The sequence below is a fragment of the Neofelis nebulosa genome, chromosome 8 (genome assembly GCF_028018385.1).
Source record: "Neofelis nebulosa isolate mNeoNeb1 chromosome 8, mNeoNeb1.pri, whole genome shotgun sequence".
In the NCBI taxonomy this organism is placed as follows: Eukaryota; Metazoa; Chordata; class Mammalia; order Carnivora; family Felidae; genus Neofelis; species Neofelis nebulosa.
Window position 1 is genome coordinate 10,116,440 of NC_080789.1, and position 14,263 is coordinate 10,130,702.

Consider the following 14,263-nt stretch of genomic DNA (forward strand, 5'->3'; position numbering starts at 1 on the left):
TACATGAGATGGGCCCGGATCGGATAAATGCCGTGAGGATCGGGACGCCGAGCATGGGGGGCGGGGGGAGGGGGGCTCTTGGAGGAGGCAGGCTCTGACCCACGCCTGAGCCGTCGCAAGGTGTGAGCAGTGGCGTCTTGGCGCATTTCAGCCCGAAGGAACGGCCAGAGTAAAGACCGGAGGGGAATACGTTCGCCGCCGCGTTCGAGGAACGGGAAGGAAGGCTGGGCAGGGGTGGGGTGGAGAGGAGAGGCCCAGGGCCGCATCGTGGGAAGTCCAGAGGGCTCCAAGCCGAGGGGCAACGTGGGACCGCAGCGGGGGAGGCCCTGGAGTCGTCTGGCCACGACGTGGCGTGGCGCAGGGAGGACACTGCAGGCTGGACGGACAGAGCGTGGGGCCGTCCACCTTCTTGGGGGAGCTCCCGAAACCCAGGTGAGGTTGAGCATAATGGCACCCACCTCCGGGGTGGGGGTCAAAGTTGTGGCCAGGGTCTGGCCCACAGCTAACGATGTTAGTCGCTACACCATCATTAGCGTCGTGGCGATGATGGCGTTGGGGGGGGGGGGGTTGAAGGGTGACGCCCCAGTGTTAGCTGAGCAACCCTCTGGGCCGGGGGTGGGGGTCACAGACTGCGCTGGGGAAGGCTGGGGAGGGGTCGTCGGTCGTCTCGGCAGCACTGGGTCGGCAGTGCCCCTTTTTAGCAGACGCCGCTGGGGAGCAGGAGGTCACTCTGCCCATCGCTGCTCCCAAGGACGGGTGGGGCGGTCGGGGGGAGGGGACCGGTGGTATTTTAGGCCAAGGCGGAGCCTGGGAGCCGCAAGAGGCTGCAGGAGGGAGAGTGAGGGGGCCATCCGGAGAGGGGCCTTCAGGCCCGGAGGACTCAAGGAGGAAGGCAGGGGTGAGCCAGGGCCTCCCTCAGAGCTGCCGAGCCCTGGAGGGGAACCCTGGAGGGGAACGTGGATGCTGGTAGAGTCACCCCCTTCGAGAAGGGCTTCTGCGCCTTACGGTTTATAAACTCTTCCTGTCCGCCACTCCTGTTCATCTTCGCAGCATGCCTAGGAGGTGGGCGTCATTCCTCCCCATTTTACGGACGTGACTCAGAGAAGTTAAGGCATTTCCCCAAGGCCACACAGCACAGAAGTTAAGGAGTCTCAGGCTTTCTGGGATCCCGGGCCCTTTTGAGGACCTTATGAACGCTATCAGCCTTCTCAGAAAAATACACATATGTGTGCACTAATTTTAAAACTTTCTATGTGTCTTTTTTTCTGTAGGTAATACATTCATATGGTTCTAAAATTAACAAGACACAAACAGGAATACAGTGAGAATTCTTCCTCCCACCCCATCCCCAGCCACCTGCTTCCCCTCCCCGGAGACAGCCAGTGTCACCAGTTTCCTGGGTCTCCATCCACAGACAAGCGGAGAAAAGCAAATATGTGTGTCTATAAATTTCTTTCTCTGCTTTTTTACACAAATGGTAGATACTACGCTCAACGTTCGTCGCTGCTGCCTTTTTTTTTTTCTCTTAAAAACACATCTTGAAGACCCACATCGCTCCTTCCCAGGCTCCCTCCTCCTTTCCCCGCCGCCCCCCCTCCGGGCTGTGCGATGTGCCGTTCATGGGTGGGCATTGGCTTCTTCCAGGCCAGGCTGGGCATACAGGGCACCCGGCTCCCCATGCGCGTGACTGTCTGCGGGCTGAGGTCCCAGCGGTGCCCCCAAGTGCCCCAGACAGTCCGTCCCGTGCCTCTTCCGAAGCCACCCAGGCCCACGCAGAGCAAGACAGGAAGCAAGCCTGGGACTTGGCTCAGACTCCCCTTCCCTGACCCTCCCTTCTTCCCGACACCTCTTCTTAGGTGTGGCCTGTGGGCCCATCGGAGAATCCAGAGAATCCTGTGCCGGTGTGAGCTGTGAGCGAGGGACAACAGCCCCCATGCCCCACAGCTTCAGGGGACCCCCTCCCCCCGCCAGGCTCCTGGAGTCTGGTTTGCTGAGAAACCAAGGTTGGGGTGGTGGTCTCCAAGCCCGCCCTCTGCTCCTGCCCCCCGGCCCACCACAGCCGCTGTCCCCACACCTTGCCTTCTCCTGTTGCCCATGTCCTCACTTCACCCCTTGTGGCCAAGGGAGGGACAGCATCCAAGTGGAGAAGGGACATGGGGCCGCTGGCCTTGTGTGGTCTGCGCTGGTCAGGGCCAACTGGGCAGCCCTGCTAAAACCCCTCTTCTGGCTTTGGGGACCCCGCTGTCCTTCTGCTCCTCTGGTCTTCTGCCGTGCTGGGTCCGGGTCCTCTTTCGCGGGCAGGAGATGCCCAGCGGCCCCGGGGCCCTTCCCTCTTCTTCCCGGCATTCTTGCCCCAGGCGGCTGCATCCGGTTTGCACGACTTAAAACGCCGCCCCAGGCGGTCAGCACCTAACGTCTGAGCCCGGACCTCGGGGTCTGACATGCTGTGGATTTCTCTACCTGGACCCCCACAGCCACCGCACGCTGGAAACAGTCACTCCTTAAATCTGGTCCTCTTTCAGCGTCTCGTTACCTGCTCCCAGCACCCCTCTTCCCAGTCGCCCCGTGCAACCTGCCACCAGGCCCTGCATGGAAATTTAAACGGTCACACCAGGCAAACCCCGCCCACCTGCCCACCTGTGTCCTGTGGCCGTGAGGATGAACTCTGTGGTTCTTCCCCCCACCTCTGGGGCCTCATCCTGGGCAAGTTCTCTCTGCCTCCTCTTGACCACTTCACTCCCATTATCCGGCCTGCTGCAGATTCTCGACTCACCAAACTCTTTTCTGGAATGTTCTACACACCAGCTTTCACACAGACACACGATTCTCCTCACCGGCTGGACTCCCCAGTCACTCCTCAGGTTTCAGTTTCAATGTCACTTTCTCAAAGAGGCCCCAGGGGACCCCCAGCCAACCAGAGGCCCCTGTCCTCTCTCATGTCCTGCCGAACTTCTCCTTCAGGCAGCTTGCCACAATTTCTGACCCCCCGTCTATGCAGATGCTTTTACGTGTATGGCATCTCTCCGCAGCTGATCCAGAAGGCTGGGTGGGTCCACGGCCTGGGTCTGACCCGCAGCAAGGGCGCGATAAATAGTAATTGAGCAACTTTGGAGGAGGAATAAGCAGCAGACCGGGCCCCTAGAGGCCCCAGTAAGGCCGTGGGGGATCGAATCCCACCACCAATGAGAGAGCTGAGGATGTTCTAGAAACAAGAAGCCTTCAGGGATCTGCTCTCGCCTTCTAATCCCTGTATAGAAGGAGGGCACAGGTGTTTGGGGACAGTCCCTTTGGTGGGACTGTCTGGCCAATAGAGGGGGCTCCTGCAGGGGTGGGGAGCATTCCGGCAGGGCAGGGGCCAGGCGCTGGTGGTGCAGTAAAGGGCACGTCTGCAGGTGGAAGCAGTGACCCTTGGGTCCTCTAGCCACCAGCTCCTGCTATGTGACCATGACCAGAAGGTAGGAGGCCTCTCTGGACATTCTAGGAAACTAATTTTCTTGCTTTCTTTGCTTTCTTTTCTTTCTTTCTTCTTTCTTTCTTTCTTTCTTTCTTTCTTTCTTTCTTTCTTTCTTTTTCTTCTTTCTTTTCTTTCTTTTCTTTTTTCTTCTCTTTCTTTTCTTTCTTTTCTTCTTTCTTTCTTTTCTTTCTTTCTTTTCTTTCTTTTCTTCTTTCTTTCTTTCTTTTCTTTCTTTCTTTCTTCTTTCTTTTCTTCTTTCTTTCTTTCTTTTCTTTTTTTTTTTTAAATTTTTTTTTTCAACGTTTTTTATTTATTTTTGGGACAGAGAGAGACAGAGCATGAACGGGGGAGGGGCAGAGAGAGAGGGAGACACAGAATCGGAAACAGGCTCCAGGCTCCGAGCCATCAGCCCAGAGCCTGACGCGGGGCTCGAACTCACGGACCGCGAGATCGTGACCTGGCTGAAGTCGGACGCTTAACCGACTGCGCCACCCAGGCGCCCCTCTTTCTTTCTTTTCTTTCTTTTCTTCTTTCTTTCTTTTCTTTCTTTCTTTCTTCTTTCTTTTCTTCTTTCTTTTCTTTCTTTTCTTCTTTCTTTCTTTTTTCTTTCTTTTCTTTCTTGCTCTCTTTCTTCTTCTTCTTCTTCTTCTTCTTCTTCTTCTTCTTCCTCTTCTTCTTTTTAAGTGTTTATTTATTTATTTTGAGAGAGAGAGAGAGAGAGAGGGAGAGGCAGAGAGAGCGGGGAAAAAGAGAGAACCCCAGGCAGGCTCCGTGCTGCCAGCGCAGAGCCTGACGCAGGGCTGGAACTCACGAACCACGAGATCGTGACCTGAGCCGAAACGAAGAGTCGCACACTCGACTGACTGAGCCACTCGGGCGCCCCGCCGGGGAACTTGCTTTCTAAGCCTGCTCACCTGTTGGCTGAGTAGCCAGGAGGGGGAGCTGGGAGTTGAGGCGCAGAAATGGAGGAATGAACCAGTTCACGTCACGCCGCTCAGAGCCCCTTGGGGACCCCAGCGTCTCCCGTGTGTCTGGCTCTAAAATCAGGGACCAGGTCCTGGCTCCAACTCGCCCCATGACCCAGCTTCTCCTTTCCCCGAAGGGCTGACTTCACAGAGTCAGACTCGATAAATGTTTACCAACTGGAAGAAACAATGTGACAGTGTTCCTTTGGGGCGGGAGCCTAGGGCGCCCACTGCCTGGATCCAAAACCTGGCTCTGCCGCTAATGAGCTGTGTCACCTTGGACGAGCTGCCGGACCTCTCTCTGCCTTAGTTTTCTTCTAAAGTAGGGATAATAATGGTAACTTCCTCTGAGGTCATGGTAAGGATGGCAGGAATTGATCAGCATAAAGCACTCAGACCAGCGCCGGCCCAGAGGAAGCGCGTGCTAAATGCTCCGCGTGGATTGTGCAATGTCACGCCGTTGGCCAGTGGGGGAGGGGGTGCGTGTGCGGTGGGATTTCGGGGTATAGAAGGTGCGAGGGAGGAGCGGCGTTCGCTGGGCACCCCCTGGGGGGCCTGCACGTCTGTGACCGTTGGCAGCCTGCGTCCGGCCCTCACCACCCCCCTGCAAGGTAGGCATCACCACGCTCCTTTGCCAATGAGGACACCAAGGCCCAGAGAGAGGTCAAGGAGTCTGCTGGAGCGAGGCGGGACCCGTCCCACTTCCGGGTCAGCCTGGGGAGAGTCCGAGGCCACGGACCTCACTCAGCTCCTCCCTGTGCTGGTGTCGGAAAACGAACCCGGGCGGGGCCGTGTGATGGGTGCAGGGCGGGCTCTGGGGAGCTGCGGCTGAAACTCAGGGGAGGAGGTCAAGGGAAGGACTGGGCAGCCCCGGGGAGTGATCTGTACCCACTTAGCAATCATTTACTCCGCGCGGGGCACGTGAAGGGCACGATCCCATTTGTTCCTCATTACAGTTTTATGAGGTAAGGACTATTGTTAGCAGGGACCAGAGAGGCTAAGTGATTTGCCCAAGGTCACGCAGGCGGAAACTGGTGCAGAGGGTCCAGAGCTGAAGCCATGGCAGGGGGACGATGAGGGCTCTTGAGACTCATGACGAGGACGTGGTCAGACCTCCTGGGGCCTGAGCAGCAGGCTCAGAGCTGAATGAACCCTCCCCCCCCCCAACCAGGCCGGCCAGGCCGGAGAAGCCTCAGTCAGAGCGGGAGAAGGGGCAGGCCCCGTGCTCCTCGCGGGGCTGGGAAAGGGGGACAAGGGTGTTCATTCCTTCCACGGCCCCCAGGGAAATCCTCCCACCCTCTAGAACCCGTCCTGGGTGCACTTGAGTCAGGAACCCCTGGGCCCCGCCTCGCCTCTATTGCCCTGTGTCTGCTCCCTCTGGTAGAAGAAAAGAGTCAGCCTCCCTGTCCAAACCCCAGAGGGGTTCAGGGAGGAACGGGGCTGAAGAGACTCGGGAGCACCCACCAGATCCCCCGCCTTATTTCGGACTCTGTGCTGGGCGCCTTGTTTCTCTCCCACTCTCCTGCCAGGGAGCAAACATGGTCCCCCATTCTGCAGGTGGAGGGAAGGAGCGCCCGGCCGGAGCAGCTTAGTGGAGAAGCCAGGGCTTGAAGCTGGGTGTCCCGACTCCCTGTCTCGTCATCACCGTCATCTTGGTCAGCAGCACCGCCACCATCGTCGCCTGCGTATTCTTCGCATTTTGCCGGCCCGGCGTTTCTGTTCCAGGCCGGCCGGCGTTTCTGTTCCCAGTAGTTATAGCACATTGGTCTCAACAAAGGGCCGGGTGAGGTAGGTACATCGGCATCCTCTCCGCTTTGCAGATGAGGACACTGAGGTCCGAAGGGGACATGCTGGGAGGTGACAGAGCCGAGAATGACAGCCAGGTTTTACCACCCAAACGCGAGGGCTTAGCCAACACGTTATTTTTCTGAAGTCGAAAAGGAGCCGGGTGGTGCAGACAGGTGGTGAGGGCCAAGGGGCTCTGAGAAAGCAGGGCTGCGGCTGGTGGGACAGCCAGGGAAGATTCAGAGACTGGGGCCTGGGGGGTGGGGAGGGGTGCTGGGAAGAGACACAAGGGATCCGCGTTGGTTGCGCAGGGTGTTGTGGAAAGTGAAGGGAGCCGGAAGCCAGACTGGGGACCGGGGTGAGCCGGGGACCTGGAACCAGCCGGACCTGAGTCAGAATCCCAGCTTTGCCACTTCTGCTGTGACCCCGGTCCTCGTCCCCACTCCCCCCACCCCCAGCCTGTGATTCTTCAGCTCGGAAGAGAAATAATAACCCTGCTTGTTGCTGTGATAGGTGCTTAATAAATACTTGCTAAATAAACACAGGGTTGCAGTGACGCTTCGGGGAGATAGACCAGGCAGTGCCTGGCAGGGAGCTGACACTTCCAGAGGGTTCCTTGCCTGGAAGCAGCCACAAAGAAGGAGACAGTGTCAGCTGGGCCCCAGGGCTGAGCAGTAGGACCTCGGGCAAGTCACTTCATCTCCCCTCTTGTCCCATCCAATAACAGTTAGATGCATAAAGGCCCTGCAGGCCAGCCTGTCCCTAAGCCGTCTGCCCCCTACGAGAGCCTGCCTGCCTCAGGTCTCTGGAGGGGCCGCTGCTGAGGGCTCGAGGGTGGGGTGAGATGTACCCGCAGCCCTCAGTAACTCTCCCGTGAGTGGGGTGGGTGCACGCAGGGAGATTTGCCCTCGTAGCCTGCCGGGGTTGTGGGAATCCGCCTGGCCGGCTGTCACTTTACCAGCTTTTCTTTCTTTCTTTTGAAAGTCTATCTATTTCTTTAGAGAGGGAGCGGATGAGAAAGGGGCAGAGAGAGAGGGAGAGAGAGAGAATCCGGAGCAGGCTCCACACTGTCGACACAGAGCCCAACACGGGGCTCGAACCCACGAGCCGTGCCATCCAGACCTGAGCCGACACCCAGAGCCCAACGCTTAACCCGCTGTGAACCACCCAGGGCCCCCTAGCAGCTTTTGTTTTGCAAAGGAAGTTGTGGGCCAGGAGGGGGGGCATATGGTGTCATAAAATCAGAGGGAAAACAGAGTGACGGGCGTGGGGTCTTTTCCCTGCCTCCTCTGGACCCCTGGCAGGCAGGGTGCCCAGCCCTCTTCCCGAAGGAGCAGGCTAGCAATAGCGCCAGTGAGCCCACAGCTCTGGGCCTCACTGTGCCACAGCCCTGCTCTTGGCCTCAGTTTCTCTAATTGTCCAGTGAGGTCTGGTCTAGGGGCTCCCGATTTTGGATGTTTGCAGCACAATCAAATTGAATGGAAAAACGTTTTTTTCGTAACGGATACAACACTGCGAATCCTTCATTTTGCCAGGAAGGGACGCTAAGTTGTTTTTTTATTTAATTTATTTTAAAAAATATTTACTTTTGAGGGGCGCCTGGGTGGCTCAGTCGGTTGAGCATCCGACTTCGGCTCGGGTCATGATCTCACGGTTTGTGGGTTCAAGCCCCATGTCGGGCTCTGTGCGGACAGCTCAGAGTCTGGAGCCTGCTTCGGATTCTCTCTCTCTCTCTCTCTCTCTCTGCCCCTCCGCCACTCACACTCTGTTCTCTCTCCTTCAAAAATAAATAAACATTTAAAAAAATATTTACTTTTGAGAGAGAGAGTGAGTGGAGCAGGGGCAGAGAGAGAAGGAGACACAGAATCTGAAGCAGGCTCCAGGCTCTGAGCTGCCAGCACAGAGCCCGATGCGGGGCTCGAACGCACAAACTGTGAGATCATGACCTGAGCCGAAATCGGACGCTCAACCGACTGAGCCCCCCAGGCGCCCTGAGACGTTAAGTTTTTAAAGGCAGCCAGGATCTTCCAAAGAAAGAAAGTTTACCATGAAAGGGGTCCCAGGATGCACTCAAAATAAAGGACAGTGACCAGCAGGCGAAGCTGGCCAGGAAGGGGAAGGACTTGTCCAAGGTCACCCTGCACGGCAGGGAGAGGGGCCCGGCCTCCCAGAGCCTTCGCCGTAGAAAATGTGTTGAGACCGTGTTCTTCCACGTGTGTTCGTTTCGTGGCACCCTTGTTGCAAGAGAATTAGACCAGCTCCCTGCCTTCCAGAACAGTACGGTTTAATTGGAGGCACGATCCAGGCACCTGCACAACCAGGGCGTGCGCTCTAATAAAACGTGTATTCAGAGGAGGGTGCCCAACTGTCGATGCCTCTCGCTCCTCTTCGACGATCTGTGCCCTTTCTCTTTCGCGCTTTCCCCGTGGGCCCCTGGGCCTTCGCCAGGAAGCCCTGTGTGACAAACGAGGGAAAGAAAACCTGGCCGTCTCCCGGTGGTCGTCACCCGAAAGCACCATGCCAGGGTGGTACTTTGCACGTTTTGGTCGGGCGTTGTGCGGGGGCAGCCCACACGTTGACAGGTGAGCCTGTCACTCCTGCCGAGGAGTTAGCGGTGACGGGAGTGTTCGCATCTTTGAGCGGGTCACCGCAGACAGGGCCCTCACCAACCGAGCGTCTTCAGGGGGGCAGGCTCCTCCGTGGTGGAGGGTGGACGGGTCTGGGGGTAGCTTTCCCAACAGCCCCGAGCGGACATTCCCGAGCGTGGCAGAGTGAGGGGCGCAGGGTCTGGATCACCGCAGGGGTGGGGGACAGGCTGAGCCCCCACCGGGCTGAGATCTGAGGCTGGCGGGGATGGGGTGATGGAAAGGTAGGGGCTGGGGGCTGAGGGTTGAAGTTGGGGGTGGGGGAGCGTCAGGTGGGGACATGCGGAGCCTCGGGGCTGACCCCGGAGCATGGGGCTGGGCTGATTCCTGCCACTTCCGCTCAGGAAAGGGGGGGAAAGTGGGCAGTGCTGGTCAGGGAGGACCGAGAGCCGAGAGCATTCAGAGATCTTCTCCCTCACCCTCACCCCCAGGGCCCTCCTAGAGAGTGAAAGCCCCATAAAGAGCCTTCTTCTACGGCACAAGTCCCCTTGGGCAGAGAGCCAGGGGTCCCCAGCACCCTGGGTTTGGGCTTGGCCTTGGGTAGGCCCTTCACCCTGTCTGGGCCTTAGTGTCATCGGTCAAAGGCCAGGTCACCACACTTTGTCCCCTCTGCCCCTCTTCCTGAGGCATGCGGCCGGTGGGTCCAGGGCATGCTGGGGCCAAGCAGGTTCCCCCTCTTCTCTAGCCCCAAACCGCACTCCAAGTACTCCAGGGAGGACGCCCTTCTTTCCAGGGGCACCTTAACCTTCCAGGAGCTCTGGAGCGGGAGTGAGGAGCCCTGGGTCAGGGCTGGCCCACCCCGCCTCACTCTGGGACCCTTAGCAAATCTGGGCCTCAGATAGAAAATGAGGGTCTTGAAATCAGTGATCGCCCGTTCCTTCTGGTTCTGGTTCCTTCTGTGGTGCTAATGGAGGCATTCAAGACAGTGGGGGCAGAGCAGAGGGAGATGTTTAGTGAAGGAAGACCTCCCTAAAAACTAGAAGGTGCTCCCGGCCCTGACCACCGGGAGCCCTGGCTGTTAGGGCTCTGGGGGAGGCGACAGAGAGGGTCCGGGACTCCCGGCTAAAGTTATGACCTCTGAAGGGCTGGCACTGCACACCCACATTGTCTGTTAGGTCTTTGGACGGGTGGGTCTCACCGGTCCCATTTTCCAGAAGAAGAAACTGAGGCTCACAGCAGCCAAGTAACTTACCCGTGTTATGCGGTGGATGAAGGACTTCAGTGCATGACTGTGGGACCCAGGGAGCGCCACTGAGGTGGGGAAAGAAGAAGAACCCAGAGTGGGGGGTGATCGCGGGGGAGGTGGGGGGCAGGGCTCACTCTCCCCAGGCCTGGCCGAGGGAGGGAGTTTCTCCCGGGAAGAGGCGCAGGCAGGCACCAGGCTGTTGATCTCTAAATTATAGCGTTGGCGCGCACTGGTTGCTGCGGCAACCGAGTTGTCCTGAACGGGGAAGTGTATAAACATTGCCACAGATGCACAATTAGATCAGGAAGAAGAATAGAACAGAAAATAGAAACTTCCAGCCTTATATAATTCTGGGCCAAAACGTTACCGGGAGCCCGGGCCCAGGCCCAGCCCTGCCAGCGGCTGCCCTCCCCGCCCCCACAGCACCCTGTCTCTGCCGGGGCCCCAGTGGAAGGGAGGGGTGAGGGGAGGGTCTGCCCTCCGTGGGCCCAGCTGGTGCGCCTGCCACCCGGTGGGGTAAGGGCCGTCCGCCTCCACTAAAACAGCTGAGGACGCTGACAGGTGACTCCTGCCTCTCGCCGGCTTCCTCCCGCTCTGGAGAAGCGGGAAGGAGGACAGCAGGGTGACCCGTTTTAACTGAGCACCTACTATCTCCTTCGGTCCTGTGAGGTAGGGTTCTGATACCCATTTCGCGGGTGAGGAGAGCGAGGCTCAGAGACGGGACACGAGTTATCTGAGGTGTCACGGCGAGGCTGTGGGCGTGCCTGCCTCCCTGCCTCTGGGTCTCCACAACCGTGAGCTCGAAGACGCTGACGGCACCCGGGGAACTGAAGGTCAGACACACCTGAGTTTGGATTGACGCATCGGCTGTGTGGCCTCGGGCAGGTCACGTCCCCTCTCTGAGCCCTGTTCCCCCCACCTGTGACCTGTAGAAACGTTCTCTGTCCACTCTGTCTGCAAATGGCAGTCACTAGCCGCAAGGGGCCGCCGAGCACTTGAAATGCCGGCAACTGAACTTACAACTGTATTTAAGTAAATGTCAAAAGCCACAGGTGGCCTTTGGCTGCTGTCCTGGACCGCGTGGGAGGATGTCCAGCCCCAGAGAGAGACCCAAGAGGGCAGAGGCTGGACCCAGGGAGGTGAGCGGGGGGCGCGGGCCAGCGCATTCACAGCTCCCTCTGCTCAGGGCGCGTGGGACAGAAGGCATGAGGAAGCTCCCCGGCCGGGGTGGGGGCCAAGGAGGGTTGGAGGGGGCAGCGCGAGGGGCTGTCCTGGTGGCCTCAGCTTCTGGTCCCCGGAGGCACTGGCGCTGGTCCCGATACTCCCTGCCTGTCTGAAGAAGAGGCTGATGTGCCACATTCTGCGCGCAGGGAGAGGGGGGCCTGGGCCCTGGGCCAGGCCCCCCTCCCCTCGTGAGCATCTCTGGGGGGCGGGGGGGCGGGGACAGGGGAGGGGGAGGGGGAGGTCCCGGGCCACCGGCGTCTCACGCGTCTCGGGCTTCTCCTCCCCAGGCCCTGCGTCTTCCCAGGTGACCACGCCGGCTTCAGGACATGCACGGGCACAGCCGCAACGGGCAGGCCCACGTGCCCCGGCGGAAACGCCGCAACCGCTTCGTCAAGAAGAACGGCCAATGCAACGTCTACTTCGCCAACCTGAGCAACAAGTCGCAGCGCTACATGGCGGACATCTTCACCACGTGCGTGGACACGCGCTGGCGCTACATGCTCATGATCTTCTCCGCGGCCTTCCTCGTCTCCTGGCTCTTCTTCGGCCTCCTCTTCTGGTGTATCGCCTTCTTCCACGGCGACCTGGAGGCCGGCCCGGCGGCGGCGGCGGCGGCGGCGGCGGGGGGGGGCGGCGGCGGCGGCGGCGGCGGGCGGGGGGGCCCCGCCGGGCGGGGGCGCGGCGGCCCCGGCGGCCCCCAAGCCCTGCATCATGCACGTGAACGGCTTCCTGGGCGCCTTCCTGTTCTCGGTGGAGACGCAGACGACCATCGGCTACGGGTTCCGGTGCGTGACGGAGGAGTGCCCGCTGGCGGTCATCGCCGTGGTGGTCCAGTCCATCGTGGGCTGCGTCATCGACTCCTTCATGATCGGCACCATCATGGCCAAGATGGCCCGGCCCAAGAAGCGGGCGCAGACGCTGCTGTTCAGCCACCACGCGGTCATCTCGGTGCGCGACGGCAAGCTGTGCCTGATGTGGCGCGTGGGCAACCTGCGCAAGAGCCACATCGTGGAGGCCCACGTGCGGGCCCAGCTCATCAAGCCCTACATGACCCAGGAGGGCGAGTACCTGCCGCTGGACCAGCGGGACCTCAACGTGGGCTACGACATCGGCCTGGACCGCATCTTCCTGGTGTCGCCCATCATCATCGTCCACGAGATCGACGAGGACAGCCCGCTCTACGGCATGGGCAAGGAGGAGCTGGAGTCGGAGGACTTTGAGATCGTGGTCATCCTCGAGGGCATGGTGGAGGCCACCGCCATGACCACCCAGGCCCGCAGCTCCTACCTGGCCAGCGAGATCCTGTGGGGCCACCGCTTCGAGCCCGTGGTCTTCGAGGAGAAGAGCCACTATAAGGTGGACTACTCGCGCTTCCACAAGACCTACGAGGTGGCCGGCACGCCCTGCTGCTCGGCCCGGGAGCTGCAGGAGAGCAAGATCACCGTGCTGCCTGCCCCGCCGCCCCCGCCCAGTGCCTTCTGCTACGAGAACGAGCTGGCCCTCATGAGCCAGGAGGAGGAGGTGATGGAGGAGGAGGCCGCGGCCGCCGCGGCCGTGGCCGCAGGCCTGGGCCTGGAGGCGGGCTCCAAGGAGGAGGCGGGCATCATCCGAATGCTGGAGTTTGGCAGCCACCTGGATCTGGAGCGCATGCAAGCCACCCTCCCGCTGGACAACATCTCCTACCGCAGGGAGTCCGCCATCTGACCTCCAGGCCCCGCCCTCGTCACTTCCCACAGGAGCCTCTGCCCCGCCCCCCCCCCGGGGGGGAGGGGTGGGACGCCAGGACACGCCCCTCCACGCTCAGGACAGAGCCGACCCTGGCTCCGTGGACCTTCTGGAGGGAGGTGGGGGCTTCAAAGACTGGGGAACCCCTCCCTATCGACTCCAGAGCCCCGGCCTGGGAAGGGCCCAGGACACCCTCTGCCCTGTCAGCCGACCCGCTGGCGTCTCGGGGACCCCAGACCCACCACCCTTTTCCCACCGACACTTCAAGGACGTGCCCCCTTTGCTCTCAGAACCTTGGGGAAGGCGGCTGGACTGCTGGGGGGTGGGCATCATGGGGTTCTGGGGTGGGCAGGGGTTAGTGCTGGGGGGAGGGGGGGCGGGGGTGCGTTTCTTTTGCATGACTGTGACCTGTTGCTCTTGCCTTTCTTTTGTAAATACCTATAAATGCAGAGTTGGAGGCACCGAATCCACCTTCTGCCATTTGTACCTGCAGGACAAGGAGGTGCGGTCCCTCTCGGTGAACCCCTCTCCCACCCCTCCCTGCCCGTCAAGCCTAGCCCCTTCCCCCTGCCCCGCTAGCTGGCTGGTCCCCGAAGCCAGCCATCTTGGCCCCTGGATGGTGTTGGGTTTGGGCGCAGAGGTGGGACCCCAAGGGGCAGGATGAGGACCGTCCCCACCCCCACCCCCGTGGTCCCTCCAGGTCCCCGGGGTCCGGCCCAGATTGACAATGGAGTTTGTAACTATATATTTTTAATAAAGTATATGGTCCACTAGGGGTAGGCTGGCTGGAGATGGAAAGCTGGGAAGAAGAGTTAGAGAAAGAGAGACCGAAATGATGTGAGTGTGTCTGTGTGTGGTACGTGTGTCCCTTTCTGAGACACTGACCCCTGGAGGGAACTGTATCACCTGCCATTCTCCTTCCTGGGAGCCAATGGGAAAGATCCCGAGAGGGCTTCAGAGGACCTGGGCTTTGGTCGGAGCTTCGCTGCCTCCTAGCTGTGTGGCGGCTAGCAAGTTACCCGGATGCTCTTGGCCTCGGTTTCATCATCTGCAGCATGGGACGAACCATCGCTCCCTCCCAAGAGATGACGGGCATGAAAGCCCTGTGTGGATGTCAGCTGACCCTCTGCAGCTCGGGGAAGAGCCTGCATCTACACAGCGCGCACACGCACACACCCCAGGCTGGGCTGGTGAATTTGGCCTCGGGACCCTGGTGGGAAGGGCTCTAGGGGGCAGCTGGGAAACCCGGTCTTAGTCCGACTCAGTCTCTGTCTCACTG

The 14,263-nt window shown here is 59.9% G+C and overlaps 1 protein-coding gene across 1 annotated transcript; it reads left to right on the forward strand.

The window, feature by feature from the left end:
• The first annotated feature begins 261 nt into the window (after window positions 1–261).
• Window positions 262–13,757, forward strand: KCNJ4 (potassium inwardly rectifying channel subfamily J member 4). Its single transcript, XM_058741290.1, is given in 3 exon segments — window positions 262–432; window positions 11,547–11,879; window positions 11,881–13,757. Coding segments are annotated over 2 exon segments (1,377 nt in total). The 5' UTR covers window positions 262–432; window positions 11,547–11,585; the 3' UTR covers window positions 12,964–13,757.
• Window positions 13,758–14,263: the final 506 nt, after the last annotated feature.